Raw genomic sequence first — 27,424 nt, 5'->3', positions numbered from 1 at the left:
CACCTGGTTATCGCACGTCCAATCGGCATAATTTGGAAGTTCGTGCAAATATGTGATTGATGGACTGGCGGCAAGAGGAAGACATTCCTCAGTCTCCTTTGACAAGAAAAATGGCACGCATGGACAGAAGCCATCAGTGGCAACCTCTGGGGTATTATTAGCTGGGAAAGCAATCATTTAGACAGTAGGAGATTAGCCTCCATCATAGGGAGAGATGCTTCATTACTGGACATTAATCCGCTTCACTTGGAGGACGAGAGACAAGTGTACAAACCTCTCGTTAGAGCCGTTTAGCAAACAGTTGAATCAATGTAAGGTCAAGTTATAGTCGTTACAGATTGTGCTCAAATATCACTCTTTATGAACTGCTCTTCCATCGTCACAAACACACAAAAACATACAAGAGCTTCAGAGCTTCTGGGGAACAATTCTACTGGCTACTGGTGACCATTTGAAGACACTGAAGCGCATCCCAGTGGTTTTTATAATGTGTTGCCCCGTAGGAGATCTGGTTAGCGAAGCACAGAGTGAGTATGGGGCTCTGGGATGTTGTTTATGGGCTTCCTCGTCATTTTTCATAGCGGGCCGCTTACAAGTCTAGCTAGATCATAAAAATAGCTTGGAGTCAGTGAGGTGAGGAGAAAAGCTCACGGCCACTGAGGTTACAGGATGTTGGGCCACTGTAGCCCCTTGGGGAGACAATTGAGATCACCACCCCGGGCTACAAGGTGAACTGACAGAAACCTTCCAAAAGGGTCCAACTGCAGTTACTGAAAATGTAAACTGGATTTCTCGTCTTTCTTTTTAAAGGGAGTTGCTCATCATTCAAAACATTTTCGTGGAGAGAAAAAGCAATTTTGAAAGGTTGGAAGATACTACTCCCAAACATAACTGTGCACAGATTGTGGGTGCTTCAGGTAGGTACTCCTCATAAACCTGACCCCACGCCTCTAACGAGTCAATATGACCTCTACAAAAGTAATATGACTAATGGAATGCCACAGGGCCATTTCCTTATGTTTCCACAAAAAAGATGTTTATAAAGACACAGAGGTCTGCAGAGAGGAGTATTTATTTTCTTGACAATTCTGCAGAGAGTATTCTGGCCCTTCTGCTCCGTGACTCTCACTCAACAGCAATCCATTCGTATGCCACAGGGTTTATTTATACATTACAAACCATCATCAAGGCTAATTTGGTGGGTGGAAAAGAGTACACAAAAAAATCTTATGAAAACGCAGCTGCTGCAAGGGGCAGATTCTGTCTAAATAAAAAGAGAGCTATCTTGGAATAATATACAATACCGCCGAGGGGGTCATGAGGAAGGGCATCCCCATAAATATACAGCAAATTCTTCAGTCACACACACCACTGTGGTGGGACACGGCGAATACAATCATTTGCCTGTTTAAGAATTCCCTGTATTTACATTAGCGGCAATGTAGCAACTATGCACTGGCTTAAACAATAGCTCAAATAATTCAGAAATGATAAAGAACATAAATTACAATGTGGGTAAGAATGTGTAGTTTGGATTTTCATGAAATATATATGAAATGGTGCAAAGGTCGTAATTTCTTTTTTTTTAACGGAACGTGATGCCAGATCTTAAATTAGGGTGGTTTGTGACTCAGTGTTTTGATAAACATCGGCCTTTAAGAAAATGAATAGCGGCAGCTGAAATCTCAAACCCGTCCGTCATACCACATTGAATGAGGAAGCTTAATATTTACATTTTTGACCCTGCGTGTTTTCCCGTGATGACAAGAAAAAAGAAGAAAAAAAACCTACACAATTAGGTTGACCTCTCCACCCTTTCATGTCAGGAAGGAAGTCATTACAGTTCTTTATACAGCTGACGAGGTAAGGCCAATAATGATGGAGGGCTGGACTGAACAGTTCCTATGTCCAGACATACCTGTTAGAAGCTGCGTGTGCACACCGTACAGGATACTCTGAAATGGAGTTCTGAAAACTGAGGAGGCTCCATTAAGAAAATTAGGATAAACTCTACGAGGCTATGCAACGCTCACGTTCCACAAAGAGCTCTTCTATTTTGGATGTTTTCCTGTGTGTCTGTGCATGTATGTTTTGGTGCATAGATACATTCTTTTTAAGAGAAGAGTGGGTCGTATGGAGTGATGTGAAAATTTCACGTCATGGCCAAAGTAATTGCGATTCACAATGTAATCCCGATAATCATACAAATATGCTTAATATGGCACGAAAACATACTGGAATCACTTTACCTTACATTTTGTTAAGAAACAATTGTTTGTCTTGCTTCACAGGTAGGCTACACATCCTTTTTATGTGAGGAACAAACTCTTGAATCAGGTAATAATAATAAATCATATGGTCCACCTTCATAAATTAAGGATGCATTTTTAGAAAAAGCAACATTGCAGGAGTCTGTTCTTTCTTACATATTCATTTATTTTTGTAGGCTCTATTTTTCACTTCTTCATCATGATAATGAGCTCGAGAGCTTTTTCAAGTCGTGACGATATTCATGACTATCCCAATAATGGAAGTTTACCCCAATCTAATTATTATGGGTATTTTATTATCGCGATCCACGATACAAAATCCTACATCATCTCATCCCGAGTGGGTAGAGGTATGTAAAAAGTACTCTCACGCACACACACACGTAAGGTTGGTTAAATGCCTGGCCTACAAATTCCCGTCAAGCTATTTCAGTTTACTGGTGGCAAAGCTTGAGACAACTTCAGGTGTGAGTTACGAGGGATGCTGTCTGAGGCCGCCGTTAGGAGGAGATGGATCGGGGGATTTCTTTTTTTTGCATGAGTGACAGTCCAAAACAGAGCATCCATCAGAGTCAGGGTGGTCAGCTAGAAAGGGATGCCGGGAGAGTATGCTTCAGTGAAGAGGACCACCCAAAGCAAGACAGCGTACACCGCCTCACACCATGGACTGCAGACCAAACTGTAAGCTTCACACTGATTCAAACTCAAAATAACAATGAGAGACGGCTCTCTCTAAGGCTGATGAATAAACTGACGGAGGGGACAGCATGATCAACAGCACTAATGCGTCACTTTGAAAAAAAAGAAAGTATAATATGAAGTCTAAATCAAAGAGTTGAGAAGAAAGGAGTTTAAATGGAGGACTGAAACCTCACACTGGTTGTGCATTGTCTATTTTCTGGAATAACCGAAGTACACACTAGGGGAGGGAGTGTGAACAGCCAGAACAAGATTGCTCTGAAAGCTAGTCTCCAAGATGGCAGATACCCCTTAAACTGTACACAGAACAGAGAAGTCTGTAATAATACAACAAATCAAGCATACCTAAGATACTGAGCAACCCCAGAAAACAGGCTCCAGACATCTTGATGTGTGTTTCAATTGCGTGTGGTCTGTCAGAGGCCACACTTTCTTGTCTGGTTGCTTGTCTGGTTATTAGCCCCTCGGCCTCACCGAAGGAGAGCATATTTGTGGTTACGAGGCGGTGCAATTACACCTCTCCACTCCATTTGTTTATATCTTTCTTTTGATAATAACCAGTGTTGCACTGGGCCGTTCACTGTGGTTCAAACATTTGCACTGGAGAGCAAACCTCCGAGAGAGACCAGCTGATAGAACGAGTGGCGAGGTTTAAAGGGAGCTCCGAGTCACTGATTAGGGTGAGCGGAAGAGAACTAGGCTGATACTGCCCTCTAGAGGAGAAGCAGAATAACTACTGCAGTAACTGCACGTACCTGCTCTTTAGACTTGGGGGAGGACAGGGACAGTTCATAGTCTTTCTTGGTCTCGAGGATCTTTTTCACGAGGCCACCTACAGTGAGAGAAGCAGTGAGCGGAACGGTGAGAAATGTGTTTCCTCACAGCGCCAGGTGATTAACTCAGCAAGAAGACAATCAGGATACGACCGCGTACCATGTTTGTCTTCACTGTTGAGCTCTTGCCCCTGAAATGGAAAGAAAAAATATATTACGGTAGATAACTATCTGCTGTAATCCCATTGTGTTTGAACAACTCGCTGTTGAAGTCACATACCACCTCCACCTCAGGAGCATCTGAGGGCGGAGGGACCGCCTCCTCCACGAGAAACTGCTCGTCTTCATCCTCCTCATCCTCAGACAGCATCTTCCCATCCATGATGACTGGTGCTGAGGGCTTGGCACTGGACAGCCTGGTAGGCAGACAGAGAGCGTGACTCATTTCTAACTGAAAACTAAGCATAGCATTCACTGTGAGAAGAGACGTGTGTCATCTTATAGACACCTTTGTCCAGTGTAACTGTTGACTGGTTAGACCTGCTCTATTATAACACAGTTACAAAACGCTATCTTCATTCGGTGCGTTTCCTGCATTTTGTTTCATAATGTAAGTAGTGATCCATGTCTCCCGCTGGCAGGGACGACACTGAAGAATGTATTGAGGAAGAAGAGGAGGACGTATGACATTAGTGAGCATGTGTGGTAAAGTCACCTCTCAGCCGGGGTCACTTCGGAGTAACTTTCCTGTTTCTTGACTCGGGGGGGTGCTGGACGAGCACTGCCGGGCCGTGGAATTCGCCTGTTGTTGCAGATTAAAAGGATTACACACATAACTGAAATAAGATGTTACACTAATCATTTTGGAAGTAAACATGGGTGCATTTATACAAGTCATTTTCCTTTGGTTTCACAGGCTATGTTTTTGTTTTTTCTTGACTTCCTTTACAGGACAACTCTTCTGTTAGCAGCTCTCTGGGATTTGCCAGATTTGGACTTTGTGACAGCTGCACTGAGTCGATGATAATTGTTGCTCGGAACACAAAACACTCACAACAAAAACAGCGATAATACAGCTGCCAAGCCAATAGACTGTCTCCGATTAGTTGGTTAAAAACACAGAACATTCGTAATTATCAAAATTAAAAGGCAATGATTCAACTGTGTAATCTACTGGAACAGGAACAAACCAGCCTGAACTTTAAATAAATAAAGAAATTGTATAAAATGCAATGCAATAAGATTCGTCCCACACACCTACGTCTTCTGGAACAGATGACCTACTGTATAATGCTCCAAAAAGAATTGGAATAACAACGATGGGAAAAATGGTGTGCTGATTTAGCCAATGAGACAGATCCTTCAGAATTATTGTTCTCATCAGGTGAAAAATTGTCATAAACAAAAAGGAAAAATAAGAAACTACCACATAATTGAAATAATATCTTAAATCTTCTTGACAAAAAAAGTTTCATAAATGTATTATTTATTAAATGGCTATTGTGCAATATTGCATCACATTTTGTTGAGCCTGGTATACATAGATGTACATGTTTGACAGATGATTGTGAGAGCAGCTTAAATAATCAAAGTGAGATTTCTTTTATTGTTTGACAGTTAATGGGAGCTGTCTTTGTTTTTTAAAGTGAATAGTAATGCTAGATCAGTACCCTGTACCTCAGCAGAGTGCTGGTAAAATGAGTAAAGGTTGAGTGTTGACTGTACAGACCTGGAGGCCATGTCAGACGGCACTGAGTAGCCTGTAGTGTCTCCATTTTCCTGGGGAGCAGGTCTCTGGGCTAACAGAGCATCTCCGTCTGTGAAAGGACAGCAACGCCTTATAGTTAGCTCAGTGTAATACAGCAAAGGATTAGATCTATCCTCCGCATGCTGGACGCTGACACTAATGTACATACCTTTACAACAAGTTCATACGGTACCAATGTTATTTCTATGGCTTAAATGCTACCAATCTGACAAAGCTCCAGCTAGTTCAAAACACTGTTGCAAAAGGACATGTGCATTTAGCATTGTAACTTCAGCCGTACAGCCGTGCATCGACTTTCAACCCATTAAGGCTGACTTGTGAGTTCACCTTCTAAAACTCCACACAGCCCTTTACATACTCTAAACTCTGAGCAGGAGATTTGTGCTTGGAAAGATTGGCTCATAAATGGATGTTATCCTTTTGGACTTAACTCTTAACCTATCTGGAATTTCAAACTTTTTGTTTATTTCTGCAAATGACCTTAACTCACCTACTGCTTCTACTTGATTGTTCACCTCACTGTGTAAAGAGGGGATATTTCATGTGGTTAGGGCTTCTTTGAGGATTTTCTCATTGTCTTCTAGGACAGTGGTTCTATTTCATCCTTACTGACCGCCAGAGGCAGTGCTTCACACTGGATATCTTCCGGCTCGCACATGCGCAGGTCGAATATTTATATCAACAAAGTCACGTGTGACCTTGGATGACCCCCGTCGTCTATAAGTTCCGGTGTCATCCTGAGCTCAGTCCTTTTTCATCTTCTCGCTACGCAGGTTAGCTACCATGGTAGCATAAACAAGGATGTGTCTATGATCAAGACATATTAGAGCTCGTCGCTGTAGCCTTGTGACCACCGGTCGGAGTTGCGGTTCTCTCGCCCTCCAAAGGCTGCGACGAGCTGTCCCTCTTCGGTTGGAACGGTGTGTTCGCCGTTCGGACATCGAACCCCGGACTGGCGGACGCCCCTATCATCGGTCGTCACCAGTCTGATAAGGGCCACCTAAGTCGTGATGACAGCAATTGGTAAGATCGATTAACATTGTTTTCTATAACAGTTGTTTGTTCCACGGTTGGCAGAGCGCTTCCGCTCTAGTTAATCGAGTGGCGCGCTAATGAGAGCGTAGAATTACGCTGTCGGCCCGCCCTTCACAGTGTTACGGCTATCACAGTTAGCAGAGTGTTCCTGCTCAGGCAAACTTGGTGAGACACTAGACCGGTATTAGCGTTGTGTCCATTGAGATTTAATCTTTACATCTGACGTAATTCGCAGTTAGCAGTGTCTTCACTCAGGCTAACTTGGTGAGATGCTAGCTGGGACTGCGTCCATCAACTTTGTAAACCTTACGGCCGTCACAGTTAACAGAGCATCCCCGCTCAGGTTAACTCAGTGGGAAGCTAGCTAAACAGCTGATACTGGGGCTGTGTCCATCAACTTTGTATCCTTACGGCTGTCACAGTTAACAGAGCGTCTCCGCTCAGGTTAACTCAGTGGGAAACGAGCTAAACAACGCTGATACTGGGGCTGTGGCCATCAACTTTGTAGCATTACAACTATCACAGTTAGCAGAGTGTGCTCGCTCAGGCTAACTCGGTGAATGCTAGTTATACTAAATCAACATTGAGGTTGTGCCCATTGATGCTTTTACGCATTACGGCTGTCGCAGCTGGCAGTGGCCTCACTCAGGCTAACCTGGTGGGACACTAACTAGACTAAGTTAATGCTGGATTGTGTCCATTGATTGCTGTAAACATTACGCCATATCAGTTAGCAGAGCGTTTCGCTCCGGCTAACAAGACAAAGCTAATACTCTGATTGTGTCCATTGATTGTTGTAAACATTATGGCCATATCAGTAGCGGATATCAGTTAGCAGAGTGCCCTCGCTCAGGCTAACTGGTAGCACACCAAGAGTTACAGCAACTGTCCAAGTGAAGAGAGTGTCCTCGCTCCCCTCTCACGATAAGGACTGTTTTCCTGACCTGTTTCCACAGTGGCAGAGTGCTCTCGCTCAAGCTAACTGGTGGGACACAAATATCTGCAGCAACTAGCTCAGTGAAGAGAGTGTCCTCGCTCCCCTCTCACTATAAGGACTTTGCCTGACCTGTTTCCACAGTGGCAGAGTGCTCTCGCTCAAGCTAACTGGTGGGACACCAATATCTGCAGCAACTATCTTAGTGGAGAGTGTCCTCGCTCCCCTCTCACTGTACGGACTGTGTTCTTTTTTGTCCGTTTTTCACAGTAGCAGAGTGCTCTCGCTCAAGCTAACTGGTGGGACACCAATATCTGCAGCAACTAGCTTAGTGAAGAGAGTGTCCTCGCTCCCCTCTCACTATAAGGACTTTGCCTGACCTGTTTCCACAGTGGCAGAGTGCTCTCGCTCAAGCTAACTGGTGGGACACCAATATCTGCAGCAACTATCTTAGTGAAGAGAATGTCCTCGCTCCCCTCTCACTGTAAGGACTGTTTTCTTTGGGTCTGTTTCCACAGTAGCAGAGTGCTCTCGCTCAGGCTAACTGGTGGGTCACCAATATCCGCAGTGGCTGGCCAAGTGAAGAGTGTCCGAAGGATCACTCTCCTCTGACTGCCCCCTGCCTGTTCTCTCAATATTCAGCAGAGCACTCCCGCTCAGACTGATTTGGAATTCCGCATCAACTAGTGGGACAAGGGTTCCACCAGAATCGCGGCCATGTTAAACTCTCCCGGCTGTAGGACCTGTATAGCTCCTCTTCAGCCTGAGGACGGCCCTGACCTCTTGCCTTAGCCTCGAGCTTCTGAGGCAGGGCCTCTCGGAGAACCCAGGCAGGACCTGCGGCATCACGCCTTGAGCAGTAAGGTCTGCTAGGCTGGCCGAAGTGGAACACCTGATGCGTGAGGTCTACCTCCCCCTGTCAGGGCAGCTGAATCCAGCTCAACCTACCCTGGTCATTTGTATGGCGCTTGCATGCCTGGCATACACAGCAGCTGGAACATCCACCTGTGAGTGCCTTCTTCAGGTGCCTTCCCGCCCTCACCACCTTTTCTGTTCCTCCCTCCGAGGAATATCTGAGGGAGTTGCATGCATGCTGGAGACACCAGGGATCTCTCCCGCCTTACATCAGACCATGCAGGAGGTGGAAAATCTGGCCTTGCACGTATGCTAGCCAGTTAGACGACTATTGCGTCCATCATAGTTTCCCCCGAGGAGACTGAGGCCCGATGCCAGGTGCCCTCGACCCAATGTCGGGTCAAAGATGACCTGCTATCCAGGGCTTATGACACAGCAGCGCTGTGCACCGTATCGACAACTCCCTCTCCCACCTCATGCTTTCCCTCGCAGATTCTCTGCAGCAGGCTACTTCGACGCTTCCGCTCAGTGATGCTTCATTGCAGGCATTTGCGCTCATGTCGAGGGAACTTGGACGTTGGATGTCCACCCTGGTTCAGACTCGCCGCCAGGTTTGGCTGGCGCAGTCACCCCTATCTGAGACATGTAGGAGGACCCTCCGTACTGTCCCAGTGGAACCTGATGAGCTGTTTGAGTCAGCTGCTATATACGGGCGCTTCAGCGGACTGTTAGAGCTAGCCAGACCAGGCAGCAGTTCTCTGGGCTTTGCAGGGACATGCCTTCACCCCCAGACCTAGGGGTCCCACTTTGGTCCCACTACCTATACAACCCTACCTACAGTTTCTACATTTCGCCTTTTAAGGCCGCCACTTTCAGTCCTGGGTGCTTTCATTCGGACTCTCCCATCTCCCCAAGGTGTGTTACTGCTGTCCTTTCCCCCTGCAATCACAGGGCGTGAACATACTGCCGTACTTAGACTGGCTGACCGAGGCGCCATCCCGGCTTCAGGCGCAACAGGACACTGCTCGCCTTCTCTCACGTGGCCCGGTGGGCCTCAGGGTGAACATGGAGAGGAGCTATCTGAGCCCTTCTCAGAGCATAACCTTCATTAGTGTGGCCCTATGAGGGCCTGTCTGTCGCCCCAGCATGTGGACAACAACCCCCACAACCTCTCCCCCTTCCGAGGGGGCAGACAGTTGCCCTACATCCTTTTCTCTGACTATTGGGTGAACTGACAGCTGCCTCAACTGTCGTTCCCTTGGGTTTGCAGATGGCTGAACAGCCTTCACTTGGATGCCAAGTGGCACAGATACAGGGCAATAATATTATCAAGACGGTACCTATTCACTATCCCCATGGAGGGAGTGCATATCTGGCAAACAGGGTCCCAGGAACCGAGCCCCAGGGGCTCGGTTCCGTTCCACCAGGAGATGGTCACAACAGATACCTGCCTCTCAAGGCGGGGTGCAGTGTGACAGAACAGGACAGCCTGGGGGCAGTTGTCTGCTGAAAGACCGCAGGGGCAGGTCCAGGTTCTAGAGCTAGCGCTCGAGCACTTCCTTCCATATTTGAAGGGAAAGCATGTGCTTGTCCGGTGGACAGCACCTCTGCTGTGATTTCCCATGAACTATCAATGGGGCACCAGATCTGCAGAAGTTGCTACGGGGATCACCGTGGCCTTCTGACTTGGGAGGCCCCTCGCCTGACCAGCCTGTGGGCAATGTACCCACCAGGAGAACGGAACCAGGTTGTGGTTTTCCTGTTCCGTCACAAGCCTCCACCGTGAGAGTGGTGGCTGCATCCAGACGTGTCGACCCACTGCCCCCACTGGGTCTCCCTGACGGAGAGGACCAGCCCTCTGGGTCAAGATGCCCTGGCTCACACGTGGCCAGAGGATCTTCTTTATGCCTTTCCACCATTCCCTCTGATTTTGCTATAAGCTTGTCAGAGTTCTTCCCCGACAGGAGGGATCTCCTGTCGCAACTAGAGGGTCGGATTTGGCATTCCAATCCCTGCCGCCTTCAACTATGGGTCACGGGAGGGCCCGACCGGATGCTGAGTGGCTGCATAGAACCAGTCTGACTGACTATTCTGAATGCCAGTGCGCGGTCTACCTGCCTGCAGTACAAAGAACAGGTGGAAGCTGTTCTGACTGGTGTGCGGCTTAGAACAAGGTCCCAGTACAGCGCCCCGTGCCTGCTGTACTGAGTTTCTACAGTCCCTCCTAGATAAGGGCCGGTCTCCCCTGCATGGGACCTACCCGTGGTACTGGACACCTTATGCTTGTCTCCTTTTGAACCCCTGGCACAGGCGGAGCCGAGATGGCTATCGGCAAAACGGTTTTCTCCTTGCCGTCAATTCAGCTCAATGTGGGGGCGAGCTGCATGCCCTGTCAGTGGGAAAATCATGTCTGAGGTGGAACTCAGATGGCTTGGGTGTCACTTTCTGGTCTAATGCAGTGTTTCTCCCAAGGGTGTGGATACGTTCAAATATAAACCGGCCTATCCAGCTGGCAAAGTTGACCCCCCCCCCCTCCCCATTGGGAGAGGAGCTTATGTGGAAGCCTCAGAGCTTATGTGGAAGCCACCGCCTGCATAGTCAGTTATGGTGAGCCTTAGCAGGGCTGTGCTCCTTTTAAAAAAAACAGCACCTGTCCCACTGGATAGTGGAGGCCATTGCCTATACATACAAGGCGAGCGGCTGTGCTCGGCCATCCGGGGTGAAGGGTCACTACCAAGAGTGTCTCCACACCAAGCGCAAGCCTGAGTGGTGTGCCTGTGGAGGATATATGTGCCTCATGGGCATCACCGAGCACATTCACCAAACACTACAGAGTTAACGTTGCCACCCCTCACCCAATGGGGAGGGTTCTTTGGCCAATTTTCTCTGCCGGAGCTACGTAGTTACTGTGCTTCCTCGTGACTCTTTTGGTATAAGTCATCCAGTGTGAAGCACTGCCTCTGGCGGTCAGTAAGGATGAAATAGAACGAAAGTTACGAATGTAACTACGGTTCTATGAATCCTGGATGACCGCCAGAGTTCTTGGTCACTCGGAATCCCGTGAACTCGCGAGAAGATTCCATAGGACTGAGCTCAGGATGACACCGGAACTTATAGACGACGGGGGTCATCCGAGGTCACACGTGACTTTGTTGATATAAATATTCGACCTGCGCATGCGCGAGACGGAAGATATCCAGTGTGAAGCACTGCCTCTGGCGGTCATCCAGGATTCATAGAACCGTAGTTACATTCGTAACTTTCGTTCTCAACTGGTCTAGCTGCGGGACCCACCATCACCCCTTAATGACAAGCCGCGACCCACGACCCAAATTATATATATATATATATACATATATATATATATATATATATAATTTGGTTCTATCTATATTCAAGAAGTCTCGTAGTAGTAACGTCTCTGTGTGGTAAACTGTCAAATCAAATAAAGAAAGTACACATCAATTATATTTTAACAAATATTATTCTCATTTTTCAAATTTAACTGGATGGGTTATAAATAATACATAGAAATACATAAATAAATGTTCTTCTCATTTCAAGTAAAATAACAGCTGGTTTAAAAAATAAATTACGGAACAAAATTAATTTTAGAAAAGTTATTTTCACTGAATTGCTCTGCAGCTTTAAATTCAGTTCATTCAGGGTGAAGTGAAAAAGCCACAATATTGTGTTTTTCTCATCTTCCAAAAAGAGAAATTATTGTTGGAAGAATTCACCTATATGAGTCTGTCCAGTCAGTCTAATGACTCTGGTCTCTCTGGCCATTTTTCTCTTTTGGAAATCGTCCTATGATTTGACTTTCACAACAACAGTCCTGCTCTGCTGTCTATATCCTCGTCTCTCCCCCGTGTGTCACGGTGTGTGTACATCTCACTCAAGTCAGGAAACTCCTCAGAATACCCATATTTGATTGGCTGAGCTGCATCATGTGATGTGATTCACACCGCATTGGTCAGTGTTTTTCCTGCACCGCTGAACAAGTGCCGTAAATGCTGGAATAATTCCGCTGCATAAAAAATGCCCTTCAAAATAAAATCATAACTTTTTTTTTTTGTCAGGCAAAGGCCCGCGACCCGCTGAAAACGGGTCTGCGACCCGCTTTTGGGTCGCGTCTGAACTCAAAGGACCACTCTGACTCATTGGGGAAGACACTTCTTTGTCCCCTGATCCGTGTGCTTTCAGTACTGTAGTAGGGCGCTTACTTCAAAGTCACAACCAAATATGGGTTATTTGGTGTATTCATGGTATTGATCAATTTCAATACTGTCTTTTTCTATTGTTGAAATTTACCAAGCCAATCCTCAAAATGCATTTTAGATCAAGCGCACCAACTCTCCTGTCATGTTGACACTAATTCCCACATGGAGAATTGTTGTGTGAATGTTAATGAGACAGATAGAGAATAATTACCTCCCTCACTGTCAGATTCATCTGTTGGAGAGCAGAACAAGAGGAAGCATTGTTAGTTTCATTACCAGTGCAACTCTGGAAATAGTTACAGATCAATGTGACATGCAAATATGGAGTGTGAAAAACCAAACCAATAGGCTGTTTATCTTTGTAATATTTTCACGGAATTTTTTTTTTCTTAATGTCAGTTCCTATGAAGCTTTTGTTGACACTGCCAACAGTAATCCTGATGAGTCACTACTACCTCCCGCTAAGTGAAACCAGTCAGTGATTTTATTGGACACGTGGAGTGCACATAGAAAGCCTTCGACTGTAAAATCGATTTGGATGCACTAAGAGCCCCTTTGTCAATAATTAAAGTGCAGTTACTTTAGACAGCTGGTTTACCTATGTGAGGTATGCCTCATTGGTGTAGCTGATTGAAATATGGTGATGGGGAAGAAAGGAGGGGATTACCTTGTCCTCCAATTTTGGGTCTCCGCCTCTGCCCTTTGGCAGATGCAGGCCGAGGTATTCTAGCTGGACTGTCAGACTGTGAGAGAAGCAAAGACAAGCAGGCAAAGGATACAAGTTGAGGACAATAAGCACTGAAAAGCCACACATCACTCACTGGCTGTTGGGGTGATTTGGAGGAGCGCTGTCTTGGACCTCTCTCTATTGTGCCATCAATGATCATTCATCATTTTCTTTGGTAAGCTTGAGGTACACTGAGGTACGGTATAGTGCAATTAAGCCCCAATAAACATGGAAAATCATTGTTTAAACCATGCATACAGACAGACCTCTACATGCAAAATACAAAAGTTAAAAGCTATAGGAATTCAGTTGGTTGCAATCTGCAACCCCACCACTAGATGCCACTATATCCTACACACTGGTCTTGTAAACTACTGACAAATATACCCTGACGTATCATACTAATAATAAAAAAACATTGGAATTGAATGAAGAAGTGAAGTAACCCCCCTCAAAAAAGCAACAAAGCGAAGATAATGAAAAAAAAATCTGTGAATGGCAGATTAAGATCTTACCTGGTTTTCAACTGCTTCGACAGGCTGCACAGGATAAGAACACATTACATCACACACACACCAAGTACTCACATTTAGCAATTATACAGATAATAAGAGGAAACAAGACCTCACATGTCTGCTAAATACTATAGCCCAAATTAGCACTAAAACAAGTAGCCAGCCACCCCAACGCCATAGCAACCAATAGTCACTGCATTCTAAACAAAATGCACTGTACTGTAAAGCTCTAATGTTCTATGCATTCTGTTTCTGCAGGGTTGAATACTTCATCATCTGGTTTTGGTTCCTTGCAAGAATAAGAGGCACAACATTAAAAAGTTTAACTTAACATGTAAAATCAGATCAACTCTATGTGTCTGAATTGACTGACAGGAAGCTCTGCCACACCACAATTACAGATGAGATAATCAGTTGGATCAAACAATGTATCATTGATGAAATTCCTGCCAAAAGATGGAACTTACCGCTGGCACAGGTTTGGCTGTTTTGCTGGGCTCAGGGCTGGCTTTCTGCTGTGGTTCCTCTGACACTCTGGCCTATGCACAAGCACACACACAGAAAGTAAATAATGGCATTTGAGGTGTGAGTGGGGTTACGGTGGGCATACCTTGCTATTGCCACTCTCTCCAGTTTTGTTTCTGTCTTCCGGCTCTTTGTGTCGCTCTCTCTCTTTGTCTCTGTCTCTCCGCTTTTCCTTGTCTCTTTCTCGGTCTCTGTGAGAATCTCTCGTCTTATCCCGGCCTTTGTCTCTCTCCTTGTCTTTTTCCTTCTCTCTGGCTCGTCCTTTGTCTTTGTCCTTGTCTCGGTCTCGGTCTTTGGCGTGGTGGTCCTGTTCACTGCGGTGGTGCTTTTCAGAGCCCTCCCTGTCACGGTGTTGCTCCTTCTCCCCGTCTCTGTGGCGGCTCTCCTGCTCTTTGGGCTGGTCTGGGTCCTTCTGGTCCCGGCTCCCACTGCGCTCCGTAATGGTTTTCTTCTCCTGCAATAGTTCATGCCAACACAAAGGGTGAGGAGGACATAACGCCAGCCTCAGCTACATCCTGGGAAACTCATCATTTGAGCATCTCGTTTATTTTTCAAACCAAGCCTGCAGCTTGCCAGGCTAAATGCTAACACAGACAGTATGTATTACACTAGATGTAGGATTGAGCAGTGTTTAAATACATTATTAGAGTGGGCGGAGGGCTCTCACCTCTCTATCAAGATGACGTTCACGTCCCTCCCTGTTTTCCTTGTCCTGGGACCTGGAGGTGCTGGCCTTGGTCTTTATGTCCACCTTTTCTCCTGCAAGCACTCGCTTCACTGCATCGTCACTGGACATCTGTAAACCAAGAACAGGACAATCCTTCAGTTTGCAGCTTTTTTCTCATTTGCTTTGGCTTAATTTATTTTGAAAACAATAATTTTAGATCTCCGGATCTTTCCGAATTACTTTGGTCACAACAGATCTGAATTTCTCATTCATTCAAGCAAATTGCATGTGTTTTGGCACACGTGCACAAAAACTGTCAACAATTTGGACAAGAACCACTTGCACATGGCTTGCTGATCAAAACTTGGTATTTGATTCTCAGAAACATTGTCGTAGTCTTTCTAAATATTATTTCATCGTATGAGCAGCCACATGCAAAATGAATCCATATCTGTCAGACATACATGTATATGAAAGATCAACGGTGAGCTTTCTGTTTACTGTATATGTAAGAAGTTGCTCCACAAATGTATTTACTGTATACATACAAATGTGTATATAATATGTTTCTGTACACAGTATTGTGTAGTATTGACTTTTCCCTGTAAACTTTTCCCCACTGTTGAAGCTCAGTGGGATACACAATAGCATTCAGCTAGATAAAACAGACATTATTGTACAGTACAGTAAACAGTTGGTGTCAACAAAAACATCTTGCAGGACGTTACTGCCACGGTGAAAAAACGTTAAACATTTTGACCAGTACAGCTCACACGATGACAAAACAACTTGTCCTTTTGGTGGCATTGGCCAAGTTACTGACAGAATAACTAGGTTTTGAAGCATGGACGAAATGCTTTGGGAGAGTTACTACCATTTGCAGACATGCAATGCAGTTGTGATATCCTGTGAAACAGCTGTGACAATTGCACTTCCAGTTTAGATATGTTAAAAAAAAAACTGAGCCAAAGCGATTGAGAACAACTTGAATACAGCAATAATATCAACGAGTAATATTAAGTGATGTTTGAAGATTTGTAAAAAGGAGGGTGGCATTTTTTAATGGATTTGGTTTCTTACTTTCAGAGCTTAATGAACGTTCTCATGTATTTGTGAGGTTTGCATTTGCTTTTACTTTATAGTTAAATAAATCTAAAATACTATCTCAATTAAATCTTGGATGTCTTTTCAAGAACAAGAACAGGAAGAAGAAGTAGCATACAATCAGAGAGGAATATGTACATTCTACATGACGGGAAATCAAAACACTGTTTAAAGAACAACTATCCCTTTGGGACCAGCTCCATCTCCAGGGTTCAATTAAAATACTTCAAAGCTTTCCCTGGAGTGGCTGGACAATATTCCCAAGAGTACACCATTTTGATGTGAAACATAACACACAGTGAAAAGTATTTCTTTATAAATGTAGTGTCATAATGATATTGCGTCGCAGGAATGGAGACTGGAGACATTGGAAAGTGAGCGTTTTCAATTTCCCATTCATCTTCTCTGTGTGTGTGTGTGTGTATGTGTATGTGTATGTGTGTGTGTGTGTGTGTGTGTGTGTGTGTGATATCTCCCAATAACACAGACCTTGTTGATGCAGCACTTGGCCATGGCCTGCAGCAGCTCATTGGTTCTCTCAGGCTCATGTCCGGCCACAATGCGTGCTGGCTTTGCCACCAGGGGCTCGCCACTCACCAGCATCACGACATCTATCGCTTTCTGGAGGAACACGATCTTGGAGTCCTTCTCCTAAAAAGGAAGAAAAGATGCTGCGATGAACAGGAGAGATAAGAGATAGGCTGTGGTTATGAAAGCAAAGGCACTCCAGTGGGAGTTAGAATGATTACACCCTTGAGAGGTGCATAATCTTTGCAAACTATGTTCTACACTATGTAGAAGTCTACGTAGTGTGAATAGTTGTGCGTAGTGGACTCCGATTCCTCTCCTTTCTTGGCCAAACTATTTAAACAAACACATATCTTACCTTGAAAATTTAAGTTTTTAAATATTAGAGATAAAGAGAATAAGGTTATTAAGGGTGATGTGCTTATCACATAACAGATGACAAGAACACACAACAGTGTGATCTCCAGAAATACGATGTTAGCGACCGCATCCCGAAATTCATCTTCAAATAGGAATGAGTACAGTGTTATCCTTGCTATGCTCAACCAGGATGAAAGTGAAGCCGTACTTATAGGTTGTAAGGAAGAGGAACTGGACACAAAAAACTATTCTTGAGGATTTATCCCCCAAAAAACAGAGGTGTAACTTTGGTGTCATCTCCAAATCTGCTCTTTATGGTCTGAAAAACACATCCAAAGTGAGACCGTTCTGAGGGACAAACCTCTATTCAGGAAGCTTTTAGCTTTTATGCTCCAAGCTGCTGAAGCAACCTGCCAGAGGGTCTGAGCATACAGTAGCTGACTGCATTTGAAGTCTTCAAATGCATGCATTAAGACTTATTTTTAAATAAAATGTGGGCTTAATGTAACATGACATTTTATCGGCGTGGTCCAGCAATTTAATTGAGATTATGGGAGCGCATGCCTGGGAGGGCTTGTGGTCAACATGATTAACATATTTGGGTTGTATTAATGTTTTTCTTTCTTTTATTCTGTCTGCTTGTCTCTCTATCTGAAATACAAATACATCCCGACATAAAAGGCAGTAAATTAGATATAAAATTGATCGAATACAAGAGCCCAGGGCAGGAGTTTCAGAAAGAAAGTCATTTATAGAACAAAATTGGCAGCAACAAATTAACTTCTTTTGATCCGTTGATTTTGGTACAAAATCAAAGAATTAACAATAAATATGTTTTAGAAGGCAAAGCATTCAATATATGAATGATACATTATTTTGGGGAAGGGGCGGACTGTCCCGTCAGTAAGTTTGGGAAGACTCCCGAAACAGCTGATCCATTGCAGGCGGAACAGTTGGTGCTGTTTATGCTCGCATAAAAGGGCCTCGCCAAAGTCCTGGGCTGAATCTCAGTCCCAGTGCTTCCCTGTTTGGGAGGTGTAGGAAATTTGAGTGTAGAAGTGTGTTTTAAGAAATTATAATAGAAGTGTTTAATGATTCATAATTAAGAATTCATAATTAGTCATAATTAGAGGTGTTTTGGAAATACATAATTAGAATAATCATAATTGTAGAAGTGTTTTAGGATTAGTAGCTAGAAGTGTATCTTAGTAGAATTTGGAGCACATTCATTTTCTGTGAAGCTTTTGTCAAAAGTTGCAAATCCTTATCTTTATATAGAATGTTTATCATAGAAGGGTTAAGCCATAACAGACAGTCATTGAATGTATTTAGAGTGAGCCTTAGGGACAGAGAGATTTTCTAGATAGCCCAATTCTAGGTTCCAAGCCTGAAGCCAGGAGGAGGCAACCAACATTAGCCAATGGGAATAAGGATGGACAAAAGGGGGGAGGTTTCAAACTGTATGAGGAAGGGCTTCGAAAAGTGCTTCTTCCTTCTTGCTCGGCCCTCAGCTTGGACACATGTCTACGTGCTGAGGCGTTAGTGAATAGCTTCTCTGCGTGGATTTTATTTTGTTTTATATTCTGTTAAGTAGTGTACTTCATTGTGTAATTGTATTAGCTTCAGTAGGATTAAATTATTTTTAACTGTAAACCAGTTTTGGTAGATTTATTAAGAAGCGGCACTGCGGTAGACTTCAGTACCGCGTGTGCTCAGGCCTACTCTCTGTGGGGTAGATTCAAGCCTCAACAGAGGGGGGGGGGGGGGTCTCTCGCTACTCAATTCACTTGTTGCACCTTCTACAAAAAGCCCTGTGACAGACATGAATGAGGAAACAATGTGAAATACTAAATGCAACAACCACAATTTAACTACAGCAACGCGCCTGTTGTGAGACATCCAGTTTCAATCGGTGACATTTATCAAAGCCCATGCAGCATCTTTCTATCCAGTATTGATTTGGGGTCAACTGTCAAGCAGCAGACTTGAGTTGTGACACTTGAAGGCCCTCTCAGTCATGACCTTCCAGATCTTCTCCCTCAATGAGCCACAAAGGCAGCGTGTAGAGTTACTCCCACACAGAACTCAGACTGCCCCATGTAAGGCACAGGTAATCTCGTATAAAAAGGCTGCTGCTGAGGACATAAATGCATATTCTGTGTACAAGAAACACATTCATTGAGACAAACAAATATGAGGGGAACACTATTAACCAAAAACAGTGATATCAATTTAGTGTTGCAGGAGGTCAGAGGGTACAAAATATCAACCAGGAGGACAGAGTGTGGTCAACTTACCTTAACATTATCTGACTTCATTTCATTATCTCCATACAGACCTTTCATAAAACCAGTCGTCTTGATGACCTGAAAGTGGTGAGAAATGAAAGTTTTTCACTCGGTTGTCAGATTATTTTCAGTATTAACTGTTTCGTATACCTACAAAACGTAAATATATAATGTGGACCACTATTAGGCTCTATACCTCAGCATGTTTGATAGCCCATCCGTGCAGGCGAACACATTGCTAATCAGAGGAAAGGAGTCGCACATGCCGACATGCTTATCAAATATACATGAACCTGATATATTAGACTACTTAACGGGGGTAGAGTGAGAATGAGATCTCACATCGGTTGAGAAAGGTTAAACAGATTTCACCGTGCTTCAAGCACGGTGCTTGACACCTTGTATCAAAGGATTCATGTCACTAACAACAGATGGAGCCTTAGATATGAAGCAGTGTATTATGGATCACAATGTTGGTACCAAATCTATTTCATCTTTGTTACCTATAGCCTACTACTAGCACAGATATTGTTCTGCCAGTGTTTGAGTTGATATTAAAGTGTTGGTTATTTGAAGTTTAGTCTGATCCATCTCAATGATATCAATGAACTACTTTAGAACAACAGTTCCCAGTCACGATTACTGCAAGTATCCAAAGCTGAAATGTCCCGGAGTGGTACATCAACTCTATGTTGTAGATCAAGAAGATAATAGCAATACGCAGTGATTAATCACAGCACAGCGTCACCCTCGGTGTTATCAAACAGCCCAGCTGCAGTAAGCTGCTCAGCATCCGGGATCTCAACGTGACGGACGCATTTAGCTAACCTCACAAACGTCTCACTCTAGTTAGTTAATAGTGGACAAAAAATGGTTTGATCCCTGCGTGTGCCTGGGTCGTGCCTAGCAACTACACGACGCCGTAGACACGGTAGGCTAACGTTCGCTGACTAGCTAACCCACTGTCGTTAAGCAACTTAACATTGAATTGCTAGTGAACGTTAGCATCTCTTTGCTTTGGTTCATGTCCGACCTTAATGGTTTAACTGCTTAATTAATCGACCGTACTCGTAACACGGAAGACGGATTGACGGCTTGAGAAAAGCTGCGGAGGAAGTAACGTTAGTTACTGCGAAGTTAATGTTAGCTGAGTTACTTGGTTAGCATAGTCCATGCTAACGTTGGTCAGGTTATATTAGCAGGATAACTGGCTAGCTTGTCTGTGTTTTTAAATTATTAGATTGAACGGACCGGTTGGCGCTAGCCTTTTCATATATATGGACACAAGTGGCTAATGGTGATAGTTAAACAAACGTATAACTTGCTAACGTTATCGTAATGTTATTATTATCAGTCTCACCTCGCTGAAGATGTCGTGGAGGTATCTAAACGGTGGCTTGGTGAGCAGTTTGTCCGTGAGTGGCGGTTTCTTTATCACTTTGCCGAGCGCGTCCTGAGTCTTCTTCACCACGGCCCCGTTCATAGCATCAGTCCACAGTGACGCTAAGAGGCTTGAACGCAGAAAAGACAGCAAAACTATCATGGAGTGTAAAAACTAACTGCTGGCTCTGTCGCCTGGTTGCTATGCCAATATTCAGCAATCCCACAGTGCATCATTGATGAAGACTGCGCCTGCGCAGAGAGTTATGGTTGCTAAGCACCGCTTGTGTCCATAGCAACAGCTAACACTGCAAGACTGCTGACGGTTTACTAGTTGGTTGGTTTGATGGATACAGTAGACAGACAGACAGACAGATAGATAGATATCACACAGACAGATATATAGATGGATGGACAGACAGATAATATATAGATAGATAATAGGCAGATAAATAGACTTGACACATTTTGGCTGAAAGAAAAATCGAATAAGACGGGTATGAGAAAATGTTGCTGTTGCTGAAAACTGAGTGCCCTTTTGATCTGAACCTCCTTTAAAAGCCCACGAATGTATGTATAAGCCGATATGTTTTCACGAACCCCTTAAGAAGAGTGCCATTTATTGTTCAGGTCAGCAATCAGAGCAGTAGTTTAGATAGGGTTAAAAAGATGTTGTAGGTAGGCCTAAGAGGTGTGCCACATACAGTGTTTTGCTGAGCCCTCTAGTGGTTTGTTGCTACGATTTGATTGCAAACCACACCGGTCCCCTTTCCAACAACATCAAACATTCACCAAGTGTGAGACAGAATTAACAAGGTGGTTTTCGATGATTGCCAGCTTCATATCAATCAGTCTGTATCACTCTGTATCTCAGTTCTACTTCAAACAGTGCGTGCGATTCAGTGAGTGACTTCCTTTCTTTAAAGCACACTGCTCTGATCTACCTGTTTGGTGAGTTCACTTAAAAAGAAAACACCTGACAAAAGAGAACACACAGTATATCGAAGGATAGGTACAGGCACTTGTTGCTTCGTGCTGTCAAGGTAAGACATTCAGGGTCAGAAACACTTGAATTAGGAATAACTTTTTCTGTAGAAATGAACATAGTGTTTTTATAGAAGACAGAGGCCTATAATTAGAGACTGTGTAATCCTGCTTTTTGACACAAATGTGTTTTTTTAGTCATAGTAATGGGACAGTGATAGATCAGCGTTTTTTATTTTCATTACAAAAATGTATGTGTATGATAATAGCTCACAAAAATTGCCATAATGATCATAACGTGGTAACAGCTGGAGCTTTTAATGAGAAAGATTTTACATAAAGACAGCATCTAGGAATTATTTGTTAACTATTTCTACGGTTGCTGCTGTTTGGTGAGTTGAGCAAGGAAAACGTGAACAGCAGAAATCTGTGCCGGCTGTTCTTATGGAATGAGCGGGAACTTTAAACAGGTTTGGTTGATTTTCGTAGGAGAACACACAGAAAATGAATAACTTTTTCGTAAGATATAATAAGAACAGTTTATGCGGACACGTGTGATGTTAGTAAACCCTGTGATTGCAGTGGGTCTAACATTGTCTGAATTTCCCTCTTATCTAATTGCCAACTCTCATTGCAGTTCTCTCAAAGGACGTGTAGCGATGCTTCGCTTGGTCGTGTTTGCTATGTTCCTTGGTATCTGTGCAAGTGCTGGTAAACAGAAAAAGAAAGAGACGCCTCAGTCCTTGTCCAGAGGTGGGTGATGCTCCTTTTTTTGAAGTTTGTACAGCTTTATCTTCCATCTCAAGAGTCATTGACTCACTGAATGTAAAGCTGTGAGCTTGGGTTTGAGTCACAGAACAAACAAATAAAGTTTTGAATTTGAACTGAGCTTGTCAGGGAAGTGATTCAGTTAATATATAGGAACCATGAGGTAGTGTGCCATATTCATTCGTTTTTGGCTTTTTCTTGCTGTTTTGTTCTGCAGGATGGGGGGACAGCATTCGTTGGGTCAAAAGTTATGAAGTGGGCCTGTCGGAGATGGTCAAACGGTAAGACTACACATTGATAGCAGCCTCGAATATTCATTGATTCTGTTTAGGAGGGACTTTTGACATATTTTCTTCCTAATGCATAAGGAGTGTGACTCACTGGTTCACATTTGTGTTAAAACAATGTATAATGCAGAAGACCATCTGATCTATTACTAATGGCATGAAGGAAAATAAAAGCATAAAATGATTTATTTGTCATTATTCTTTTAAAATATGTCCTTGGGACTTTGATATCTCAGGGATCCTGTTGTGTAATACCGCATCCACACCCATCATGCTCATTGTGTTGAGGAATGTGTTGAGTCGTTTCTCTGTGGTTTTGCTCTCACAGTAAGAAGCCTCTGATGATCATCCGTCATCAAGACAACTGCCCGCACAGCCAAGGTATGCAGTCACTCTGGTTTGTCAAAGCGGAATAAGATTGAATATAACAATATAGGCTTACATACCCCGCACTGTCTCTCTAACACAGACCTGGGCTTGGTTTCATGGGGAACACAATGGGTGCATTCCTTAATAATACCTAGCCAACCAAGCAGGTCATACCCATCAATCACACAGCTGGTTTTCAGGAAGTAAGCTCAATGGAAGTCTCCGCTGGCATTTTTGAACTCATAAACAATAAAGGCCACCTACAGGGCGAAATCTGGCTTTTAGTTTTGTCAGGTTTGAGGAATAAAGCAGAATATTTGACAGCCTGCCTTTGAATGCCGGAACATACCAGTGTTCCTCATATATAGTTTGGTTCACGACTCAAATATACTTACTTGAGGACAGTTTAAGTTGGGCGCAGCCTGTTTGCGTAATCTCTGGCAAGAAAACTAGACGTGCATACTCTGTAGGTCCCGCCTGCAAAACTTGTTCCTAACTTGCCCGTCTGTCAAAAAGTCAAAAAGTTAAACGCGTGGGCCAGAAGTTCATGAACACAATATGTGTTAACTGAAAAATGGTTGAACACATTTACAATTCCTTGCACACATCTTTCTTTTTGAATCTCTATTGGTGGGTTGTTGGGTTGTTGCAACCACATTAATAGTACATAAAGTATTTCTATATTGATGACTTTAAAGCCAGTCCTGTTTTCTCATCACAAATCCAAGCTAAACAGAATTCTTTCAACAGCGCTGAAGAAGGCATTTGCTGCTGATAAGTCCATCCAGAAAATGGCGGAGAAGGACTTCATCATGGTCAATCTTTTGGTAAGTTCATTGGGCACATATGAGGACATGTTTTCGTCAGCGTAAAACCGTGCACACATGTACAAATTGCAGCAAGTGTTGAAAAATGCTGACTGAGTGACTGATATAAAGACTAAAGAGGTAATGTGATGACATGATAGAGTTCCTGTAGCCCAGTACAACGAGGCGATGTTTCAACTAGTATTTTGGTCCCTTCTTTTGGTTGAAGCATATTATTTTTTGTATGCATTATTGTAAGCACTACTTAAATGAATATACAATATAAATAAGTCAAATATCTCACGGTGAATCGTGGGCACTGTAACAAGCTCAGGCATAATTGATATTTATGTGCAAAGATGAACAGCATCTAGAAGTAACCAAATACTTTATGCCCACTTTTTAGTACTACAAATTTACTAATTGTGCTTTTTACAGGTAGAGACCACGGATGAAAATATAGCCCCCGATGGCCAGTATGTTCCCAGAATCCTCTTTGTTGGTAAATACTTACACTATTTATTAGGGGTGTGGGGGGGGGGGGGGGGGAATCGATACAACATGGTAATGCAATGTTTTGAATGGCAAAATTCTGTAAACAGATGCCAAGTATTGATCTTTTATCATATAAATAATTAATATTGCAGATACAAATGAAACCTTTTGGTAAAAATTGCTTTTTCGGTCCACTTCATAGTGCCTTTTCTTTGTCAGTGGGATTGGACTATGTAGACTGTGATACAAACAGGTGATTTGTCAGGTGCATGATGCAACATTTATGTTTTTAGTCAGTCTGTCTGCTTGAATGGCAAACCCATTTTTGCTGCAATTAAAAGGATTAAAGTCACATCAATCAAGTGAAAACTTTGTCTTTAATGGATAACAAATGTTTACAAACTGCATAATTTGCAGGTGGAAAGAGGTGATGAATTGCATTGGATTATTGCTGTACTCAGCATATCACAAAATGTTTAAAGTCGCAATAAGATAAAATCGTGGCTCAAGTGTTGGGATCAAATCGTATCGTGGGTCCTGTAATGATTCCCACTCCTACCCCATTTATCGTGATTTAGAATTGATTTAAGCAATATTTAATCTAATAGGATAATCAATTGAAAATATCAATTTCCCCTTTAATGGATCACTCTCCCATCTTATGAGTTAAACAAGACTATATTTGAAACTACTTAGGACAGATTTTTGCATCCATTTGAGAAGATTTTAAGTATTTTTAGCAGAATTCAGGCACGTCAGTATATATAGCACAGATGAGAAGGAAAGGAATACAGGCTAACAGACTCAGTAGTAGTGTATTCTTAATAATGTGTAGGAAGTGTTGGGTGAACTAGGACTGGAGATTCTATTTTTCCCACCAAGTCCAAAATAATCACAAATTTGGCTGAGATGTCACCACATGGCTCCTGGCTGAAACTGACACCTGCCATCTGTTTGCTTCTCTTTCACATGTCCTCACTTTATATTTTTTAACCGTCACCGCTTGACCTCCCTCCTTTTGCCATTTCATATCTTCACTGCTAGTTGCTTTAACGGCTGTTACAGAATCACTCGGTACTACCAAAGTGAGCAGCCCAACACTTTTGCAATCATCAGATAATGTTGATCCTCAGCCGTCTATGTGTGTGGCATGTCTTTCTGCAGATCCATCCAAAACTGTGCGCACTGAAATTGTAGGAAAGTTCCCGACCCACCTCTACACCTACGAACCGGCTGACATGATACTCTGTGAGTGACTGGGGGGGATGTCACCTGTCAGTAGCGTGAAGACAGACTGTTTTTAACGCTCATCTTCCTCCCTCTATATTTTGACAGCGAGTTGGGAGAAATCTTTCAGCTTCTCTGCTCTAACGGCTTTTCGAGATTTTGTGTAATTTTCAAGACATCCATGTCCAATTTGCAGAATAAAGTTTTATTTCTAGAAACACAAGGTAGGTCACTTTTATAGAAATTATGATCATTAATGAACAAAATAGGGACAAAATCACTCAAAAACTATTTGACATGGTGCATTAAATGTGATTTTGCCAAAATGTAAAAAAAAGAGATGAACTCAACACTACTGCACAGAGGGGCACTTTGAAAAATGATTTTGAAGTAAAGCTGCAAGCAGCGATGTGTTTTGTAAAGCTCTGCAAAAACTATATTTCAAAGTAAGTGTGATTCTCTTCATACTGACTATACAAGGGCTGGTTAACTTAATTCAAGTACATGTCTTCTTTGTCTTAATTGGCAATTCTATCTTATTTGCGGTTCAATTCAGATACAAGGGACATGTTTGTTACAGATCCTCCAGTATGCTTTGATACTTATTCTAAGCTCTGAAGTTTCAACACAAAAACATCTCATGTCAAATTTTTGTGTTTTGTTGCGAGTTCATCACAAGTTCATACATTCAACCGTAACCTTTTTAAATAATTGAGATTCACCCTCTGGGGACCATGAATATCTCATCCAAATTCAGTCTCAATCCATCAAGCAGAAGTTGAGATATCTTCCTATAAAAGTGAAAACGTTGACCTGCTGGTGGTGCTAGAGATAAACCTAGGGAATCATCAACGTCAATAAGATTCATCCTCTGGGGACCATAAATAGAGGTACCAAATCACATGGCAATCCTTCCAACTGTTGGTGAGATATTTCAGTCTGGACAAAAGTGGTGGACCCACAGATTGACATTGGTTAGTGCTATGGCTAGTTGTACTTTCAACCATAGCTCATGTCTAAAATGTTTTTTCATTTGATTTGATGAGCCATTTTTGCAATGAGCCTTTTATCAGCAAAGAGAAAAGACTGATGTTGCATCTTCTAATGTCTCAAATTGTCTCTTCTCTTTCAACAGTGGCCAAAAACATGAAGAAAGCCAAAATAATGTTGAAGGCTGAACTCTAACACGTTTCAATCTGAGATCGGACTTCTCTCCACCCCGAGTCATGCTGGACCGCCTGCTCAGTGTTCAGAGACTGACATTTTTACCTTCTATTCAGAGCTCAATAAAACCAAAATAAGTAATTAGAAAGTAAAGTGTCCATTTTATTATACACCATAGTAATTGTGCCAACAGTACCCTGGTGCTGTTGAAGCTTGCATGCAGGATAACTTATTAACTCATAATTGTTAAGTTCAATTTAAATTGAATTTGAAAAAGCATGGAATATTGTACTTAGAGCTTTTAAAGGATGAGTCATTTTGGGACATATGCTTATTAAGCAAAATTAAACTCTTCCTCTACTGTTCTTTTATCAGCTGTCAGTTGGCCATTTCTTTACATTTAATTAAGAAATGGATCTATTTAAAACAAAGGAGATAAACTATACGTATATTGAGTGAAAGTGAGTGTTACCTCAGAGAGTCTGGGTGTAGGTTCTCAGAAGAACTCTGTGGACTTCCATCAAAAAATGCTGTGTTGTTGACCTGAATAGTTAATTTTTAAAGTGAACAACACTGAAATAATACGATCTCAGTGGATACTGAGTGAAAAATCTCCCACAAGGTGGCATGTTTCCACCACTAAGGGGCAGTATAATATAGATGTACAAGGTCC

The 27,424-nt window shown here is 43.0% G+C and overlaps 2 protein-coding genes across 3 annotated transcripts in view; one reads left to right on the top strand and one right to left on the bottom strand.

The window, feature by feature from the left end:
* traf3ip1 (TNF receptor-associated factor 3 interacting protein 1) overlaps positions 1-21,057 on the bottom strand; it is a 26,145-nt gene extending 5,088 nt beyond the window's left edge. Inside the window, exons 1-14 of the mRNA XM_079276664.1 lie at positions 20,632-21,057; positions 19,281-19,349; positions 16,585-16,746; positions 14,992-15,120; positions 14,410-14,778; positions 14,267-14,338; positions 13,800-13,823; positions 13,225-13,300; positions 12,769-12,789; positions 5,472-5,559; positions 4,458-4,544; positions 4,023-4,158; positions 3,903-3,933; positions 3,725-3,801 (exon numbers count right to left, since the gene is read on the bottom strand). Of these exons, the coding sequence (XP_079132790.1) occupies positions 3,725-3,801; positions 3,903-3,933; positions 4,023-4,158; positions 4,458-4,544; positions 5,472-5,559; positions 12,769-12,789; positions 13,225-13,300; positions 13,800-13,823; positions 14,267-14,338; positions 14,410-14,778; positions 14,992-15,120; positions 16,585-16,746; positions 19,281-19,349; positions 20,632-20,814 (1,524 nt within the window). The 5' untranslated portion in view covers positions 20,815-21,057. The remainder of the gene's footprint in view (positions 1-3,724; positions 3,802-3,902; positions 3,934-4,022; positions 4,159-4,457; positions 4,545-5,471; positions 5,560-12,768; positions 12,790-13,224; positions 13,301-13,799; positions 13,824-14,266; positions 14,339-14,409; positions 14,779-14,991; positions 15,121-16,584; positions 16,747-19,280; positions 19,350-20,631) is intronic.
* Positions 20,065-27,424, top strand: LOC306783138 (anterior gradient protein 2 homolog). Of its 2 annotated transcripts, none has more exons than XM_079276665.1 (8): positions 20,065-20,202; positions 22,273-22,388; positions 22,621-22,684; positions 23,019-23,071; positions 23,810-23,886; positions 24,304-24,367; positions 25,525-25,608; positions 26,723-27,424. In XM_079276665.1, the coding sequence occupies exons 2-8, from the start codon at positions 22,295-22,297 to the stop codon at positions 26,770-26,772; spliced, it is 486 nt and encodes a 161-aa protein (XP_079132791.1). In that variant the 5' UTR covers positions 20,065-20,202; positions 22,273-22,294; the 3' UTR covers positions 26,773-27,424. The 2 variants fall into 2 exon arrangements, with proteins under 2 accessions (XP_079132791.1, XP_079132792.1); XM_079276666.1 differs by lacking the exon at positions 20,065-20,202 and adding an exon at positions 21,624-21,694.

This window comes from Melanostigma gelatinosum, assembly GCF_949748355.1.
Source record: "Melanostigma gelatinosum genome assembly, chromosome: 10".
NCBI classification, from domain to species: domain Eukaryota; kingdom Metazoa; phylum Chordata; class Actinopteri; order Perciformes; family Zoarcidae; genus Melanostigma; species Melanostigma gelatinosum.
This window is presented reverse-complemented; position numbering and strand designations above follow the sequence as displayed.

Coding starts and splice junctions, on each gene's coding strand:
- LOC306783138 (XM_079276665.1), top strand. CDS start 22,295: ATGCTTCGCTTGGTCGTGTTTGCTATGTTCCTTGGTATCTGTGCAAGT. Junction 23,072..23,809: donor CAACTGCCCGCACAGCCAAG/GTATGCAGTCAC, acceptor TTCTTTCAACAG/CGCTGAAGAAGGCATTTGCT. Junction 24,368..25,524: donor TCCCAGAATCCTCTTTGTTG/GTAAATACTTAC, acceptor GTCTTTCTGCAG/ATCCATCCAAAACTGTGCGC.